Here is a 6,508-nt window from a genome sequence, read left to right as displayed (position 1 = left end):
ACCATTCAAGTCTCCAGTGTGAAGACCACCAGGCTTTGCAAGCCTCGATGTTATCTACTTTTCTATTTTTTTTACTTTTATTGTAAATACAATTACTTTAGTTAACCCCATGTTTATGTAACATTCCCTCATGAAGTAGAGCCCTAAGCTCATATGAAACATCCCTTTTTCTATTTTTTTATGATTCCCTGGACTGTAAAGTCAGGTTTTCAAGTGCAAGTGAGTAAAAGTCCATTGCTGACCTGTTAAAGTGTTCTACAAATCCAGAAAACCAGGGAAAATCATAAAAATGGTGACCTTCCCATAGATCTCGTTTTGAGCTTCAATTCCCCGCCTATTGTTGCATTGTTGCTTTGCCGTGTTTGCAACTCACCAAATCAACAATTAGTAAAGCGAAGCTGGGTGTGAGACAATTCCGAACTTGATACCAAGCGCACAGACCAAAAAGTTCCATGTTAATAATGTGTTTTTCTTAGCATAGAAAATTTTTTACAAACGTGACTGACCCTAGGGAATTAGGGAAATAGGGACGCATGTAACAGCTGAGAGAAGAGAACCACTGTGTCAGATTTTGTTATTGCATGCCTTTCATGATAGGTATTTAGGAAACAACAAGTGCTAACCATTTTCTTATCGAGGAACAGTGAAAAAAAATTCCTTTGTGCAAAATTTTTCACTTTGCATTTTGGAATTGGGAATTGTTTAGGCGCAGATGAACTCCCACGTGGGACAAGACAAAATCAGTTTGCATTGCTGAAATACTCTCTCTCTCTATCAGGTTAGCTAAAACTTAATTCAAGTGTTAGGAAAGCGAAATTTGAACTCCGCTTCTAGGCAAAATTACAAGGTTATTTCACCATTATCTGCCCATCCCTGGAATTTCCCTGCAGTCATGAAAGCCCAGACAGTGTTTTGTAAACAAAAGGGTTCATTCAACCTGTGTCTAAAAATAACCCACAGCAGCCTAGAGTCAGATGACCTTCACCTCTCCCCTTCCCCTCCCTGCATGCCTACCCAAATCTACATTCATTGCCCGAGTAGTTTGTCCCCGTAACTTTGTCCACACTCTCAGCAAATTTTTTTTTTTTTTTAATTCCACGTCCTATGAGACGATTAAGTCCTACTGGACGAACCCAATTTCCAAGTCCTCCGGGACGAATCCAATTTCCACATCGTATGGGACAAATCCAACTTCCATGTCCAAAGAGATGGAATTTCCAAGTCCTACCAGACGAATCCCATTTCCAAATCCTACGGAACAAATCTAATTTACACATCCTACAAGACGGAATTTCCAAGTCCTACCGGATGAATCCAATTTCCAAGTCCTAAGAGACGAAATACAAATTCCACATCCACTGTGACGTCCTCAAACACGTCCTCCATGACGTCCTCAAATTCCATGTCCTCCATGACGTCCTCAAATTCCACATTCTCCGTGATGTCCACAAATTCCACATCCTCCGTGACGTCCACAAATTCCATATCCTTCATGCCGTCCTCAAATTCCAAGCCCTTCATGATGTCCTCAAACGTCCTCCGTGACGTCCTCAAATTCCACGTCCTCCGTGACATCCACAAATTCCACGTCCTCCGTGACGTCCACAAATTCCACGTCCTCTGTGACGTCCTCAAATTCCACGTCCTCTGTGACGTCCTCAAATTCCACATCTTCCGTGACATCCTCAAATACGTCCTCCGTGACGTCCTCAAATTCCACGTCCTCCATGACGTCCACAAATTCCACTGCCTCCATGATGTTCACAAATTCCACATCCTCCATGATGTCCACAAATTCCACATCCTCCGTGACGTCCTCCAATTCCACATCCTCTGTGACATCCACGAATTCCATGTCCTCCGTGACGTCCACAAATTCCACGTCCTCCATGACGCTCGTCTTATATGACACCTCAAATTTCATGTCCTCCGTGACAGCCACCTATTCCTCGTCCCACGTGACAAAACAAATTCCATGTCCTCCATGACGAAATTAATTCTAAGTCTTACGAGATGACAAACCTACTATCCCCGCAGTAACCAGCTGAGGCAGTGCGAGAGATAAAGTATATTTCTTCATTTTAGCCATTCAGGCCACCCCCACATTTTATTAAGATAAAATAATTTCAATCGCCTGATTGCCCCCACCAAAATCGGTTCCCGATCCCATTTATTTCTCAATTCAAATTCATTTAACTTTAGAGGGCCTACCAACTAAATTTGTCAAAATGTCAACTCCAAGAGCCCAACACAGTGAGGACTTTAAGTTCTACATGCAGGCAGGAAAAGACCTGGGAATGTCGGGCCAAGAATTACGGGACTGGGTCCAGGGGAACCTAGCCGCTCCAAAGGTAGAGAGGGAGATAGAAAGAAAAGAAAAGGAGAAAGAGAGAATTACCCAGAGGAAGAGGGAGGAGATAGAAAAGCAAGAGAAGGAGAAAGAGAGAATCGCCCAGGAGAAGAGAGAGGAGATAGAGAGGCAAGAGAAGGAGAAAGAGAGAATTGCCCAGGAGAAAAGAGAGGAGATAGAGAGGCAAGAGAGAGAAATAGAGAGACAAGAGAGAGAGAAAGAGAGAAAGGCTGAAAGAGAAGAACGAGGACAGCGCACCCATGAACTCCAAGTGTTCTCCCAAAGGAGTGCCTCTCCCCCTGCTCCCGCTGAGGGGATGAGTGCCCTCAGCCAGGGCCATTTGTTTATGCCGAAGTGGACTGAGGCAGAGCCTGAAGTATGGCTCGAGCGGGCCGAAAGGGTCCTAGGCTGCTGCGCCCTCTCCTCCACTTAACTTTCTCTTGTTCTTACCAAATTCCTCAGAGGGAAGGCACTGATTGCCTATCACGCCCTCCCGGTGAAGGATTGGGGAGATTGGGAGGTCGTACCCCAAGCTGTCACCAAGGTGTACGAGATCACCCCCGAACGCTGGAGAAGACAATGGAGAGGGCAGACAAGAGATATAGGCCAGATGTGGTCAGATTGGGCGTGCCACTCGGAGCGGGCACTAGCGAAATGGCTTGAGGTACTTGAGAAGTTTAAGTTAGAATATTTCCTGTGCTATGCCCCTCCCGCTCTGGCCACGCACGTAGTATAAAAAGCCCCTGCGACACTGACAGAGTGTTGCCACATACCTGATACGTGGGAGACTCACCACCCTCAGGAGGGATCAATGCAGCAGAAGATTTATCGCTCGCCCTTCCTTGGGGGATCTGCTCACCCCAGGAATGGGAACTCAGGGGAAACGCTAACATGCAGCATTTGTAAAAAGCTGGGTCATTCCTCTCACCAGTGCCAGAATCAGCCTACAGCCCCCTCTCCCCACCCTCTGCAGCCACCCCCACCACCTCCTGCACCTGCCCCCCGACCGCCGCTAGCAGCGGGCACTGCGCCCCGGCGGGAGTTAGAAAATATAGTCGATACTGGGTATGAGGTGAGCCTTATCGTATGCAGCAAGGTGCCCCCCACCCTGAGCCATCATCTGCGAGGAAGAACGGATGATGAACCTCTGGGTGAATGGAAACCAAAAGGACCTCCCAACAGTCAGATTGAGGGTCACCATGAGTGACACCTCTAGAGAAAGGGAGCACCTCTTCGGTGTAGCCGAAATGTTAACAACTGGGAAGCCTCTTCTCCTGGGACAAGATCTGGTACAGTGGAGGGATCCCTCGATTCCACTTCACTGCCTGAAACCATCCAAACACGTGGGTGCCCAAGGCCACCTCAAAGAAATCAGGACGATCTGCTTCGCCCTGGCATGTCCCTAGGATTAATTCCTTGTCTCCAGGAGCTGCCCCCGGCCTTTGAAAAGGCAGAGACCAGTCCACCATCTACCACCCTCCTTATCACCGGGGCCATAGCTGCCCTGCCCTCCCTTGTGAGGGAGAAGTTAATAGATGCTGGAGGCTGATCTGTTGTACATGGTAACCCTTCCTGGGGGCCCAATGAGCCCAATGCCCCAGGTGTGCCATAAGCTTGTGGTAGTCCCCGGCCCTGCAGAAAGATGTGCTGAGTCTAGCCCATGACAGCATCGTGCCGTTGAGAGCAAATTCCACAGGCCCGGACCCCAGAAAAGTGTGAAACAATTCGTTGCCTTGTGCCCAACCTGTCAAGTCTCGGGAAACCACAATAAGGTAGTACCAAAAGCCCCCTCCAGAATATCCCCTCCGCCAGCGTCCCCTTCAGGGATGTTGTCATTGATTATTTTGCTCCACAGGGGAGAATGAAGAGTAAATCAGGAAATGCCCATTGCCTTACCAACATAGATCGCTTTACCCGATATTCAGAGGCAATTCTGGTGAGGAGCAAAAGCTCAAAGAATGCCGTGAAGGCCCTAGTGAAGTTCTTCTGTCAGTTTGGGTTCGTTCCCCACCACTATACAAACAGACCAGGGTCGACACTTCATGTTGAAAGAGTTCCATGACAGCATGGCCAGTCACGGAATAAAACATTTTCACTCAACGCCCTACCATCTCGAGAGCCAAGGAATAATTGAAAGGTTTCACCAATCGTTATCCACGACGGTCAAGAAATTGGAACACGTGGGAGGTGGCTCATGGGAGGACTACCTTCCGTACACCCTTTTTGCCGCTCGCCACGCTCCCTCTGAAACCACAGGGTATAGCCCCTTCGAGCTGCTATACGCTCACTCCACCTGGGTGCCCCTCGACATACTTTATGATGTGTGGGCGGACCCCGCTCACACAGTTTGGGCGGAAGAATTGCCCAGTATACAATAGAACCTTTGGGCCGCTTGGGCGGTGGCCCATGCCACAGAGGTGGCCACCCAAGAATGGGTAAAAATAAGATTCGACCAGACAGCCTGCTCTCACTTCTTCGAGACGGGAGATCATGTCCTAGTCCTCCGACGGGCACCTCGAGACGCCTCGAGACCCACTTCTCAGGTCCACACAAAATCTTGGGAAAGCACGGGGACCTAAATTATCTTGTAGAATGCGGGAAAAGGAGGGCCAAGTGGCTACACATAAACCTCCTAAAACCTTACCAAGCCCATAGTGAGAAGGCACCCGAAGATGACCCAGTCGTTGGCACTGCTACCCTGACCCACACGGCCACTACAAGTTCGGAAATACTCAAAAACATAGAAGAAATTACTCCTGGTCTCACTGCAGCCCACCAGGAGGATATCCAATAGATATCGACTCGTCACTCTCGGGTCTTCCAGGACGCCCTTGGGTGCACGGACATTCTCCAGCATTCAATAAATATCAGAGAAGGCGTAAAACACATAGCTCAGGGATACTACCAGATCAACCTGGAGTAGGTTAAGCTCCAACTCGACCTCGGTCTTAAAGAACATAGCTGCAGGCCCTGGGCTTCCCCAGTAGTTCTAGTATCAAAGGAGGGTGGTGGAGATCGACTTTCCATCAATTGCCAAAAATTGAATGAAGCAAAGGAGTCGGAACCTTACCCCGTTCCCCGGACCTAGGCTTGTTTAGATAGCCTGGGGAGTGTCCCCCATCTAAGCAAGATTGACTTGGAGAAGGGCTATTGGCAAGTCCCGCTGTCCGAGGAGTCGCGCCCTCAGACAGCGTTCATAACTCCCAGCAGAATCTATCAATGCCAAGTTATGCCATTCAGTTTAAAAAATGCTCCCAGCTGTTTTCAACGTCTGATGAATGAGGTACTGGCGGCATAAAGAACAATGTGATATACTTGGACGACATTATCACCTATGCCAGCACCTGGGAAGAGCACTTAGAGATATTAGAGCAAATTTTCACTACCCTGGGATAAGCCAATTTAGTAATTAACCTGAAAAAGTGGCAGTTCGGAGTCGGGGAAATTACGTACTTGGGCCATCAAGTAGGAAATGGGTGACTTGTGCCAAAAGAGGCAAATATAGAAGCCATAAGGAATATAGTCTACCCACGAACCAAACGGGATGCCCAACGCTTCATTGGAATGGTGCAGTACTTCCGAAGATTTATTCCAAACTTTGCGGATGCAGCTGCCCCCATCACAAACCTCTTCTGGGGAAAGCAGCCCTGCAGGTGCATGGAAGAGTGAAAAGGGCATATGATAATTTGAAGGCCGTTTTAAAAACCAGGCCGGTACTGCACACCCCCGACAACAAACGGCCCTTTTGCCTAGCAGTAGATGCCAGCAACGTCGGCATCAGAGTAGTAATGTTCCAGGAGAAAGAGGGATTTAGGCACCCAGTGGCATATTACGCCGAGAAATTGAAACCAGCAGAAACCCATTATAGTACATTCAAAAAGGAATTGCCAGGAATGGTACTGGCAATGAAAAACTTTGAGTCATACCACGCCGACCACACCCTCCTACTAACGGTGCATACTGATCATAACCTCCTGCGGTATCAAACTGCGTTTAGGAATCAGAATAAACGTTTAATGCGGTGCTGCCTCGATCTCCAGGACTATAACTGGAGAGTCGAGCACAACAAAGGCACCGATAACAAGATCACTGACGTCCTATCCCGGCATCATAACGAGTAATACCCCAGTGCCCAAAACTCCATCTCAGGGCAAGAAA

At 48.2% G+C, this 6,508-nt stretch overlaps 1 protein-coding gene across 1 annotated transcript; it reads right to left on the bottom strand.

Annotated features, from left to right (window-relative positions):
• Nucleotides 1-1,528: 1,528 nt before the first annotated feature.
• LOC136844091 (cerebellar degeneration-related antigen 1-like) lies at nucleotides 1,529-1,924 on the bottom strand. The gene has a single exon (XM_067113104.1). The coding sequence runs from the start codon at nucleotides 1,922-1,924 to the stop codon at nucleotides 1,529-1,531; it is 396 nt and encodes a 131-aa protein (XP_066969205.1).
• Nucleotides 1,925-6,508: the final 4,584 nt, after the last annotated feature.

The sequence above is a fragment of the Macrobrachium rosenbergii genome, chromosome 12 (genome assembly GCF_040412425.1).
Source record: "Macrobrachium rosenbergii isolate ZJJX-2024 chromosome 12, ASM4041242v1, whole genome shotgun sequence".
In the NCBI taxonomy this organism is placed as follows: domain Eukaryota; kingdom Metazoa; phylum Arthropoda; class Malacostraca; order Decapoda; family Palaemonidae; genus Macrobrachium; species Macrobrachium rosenbergii.
Note: the sequence above shows the minus strand (reverse complement) of the source record. Positions and strands in the feature narration are given on the sequence as shown.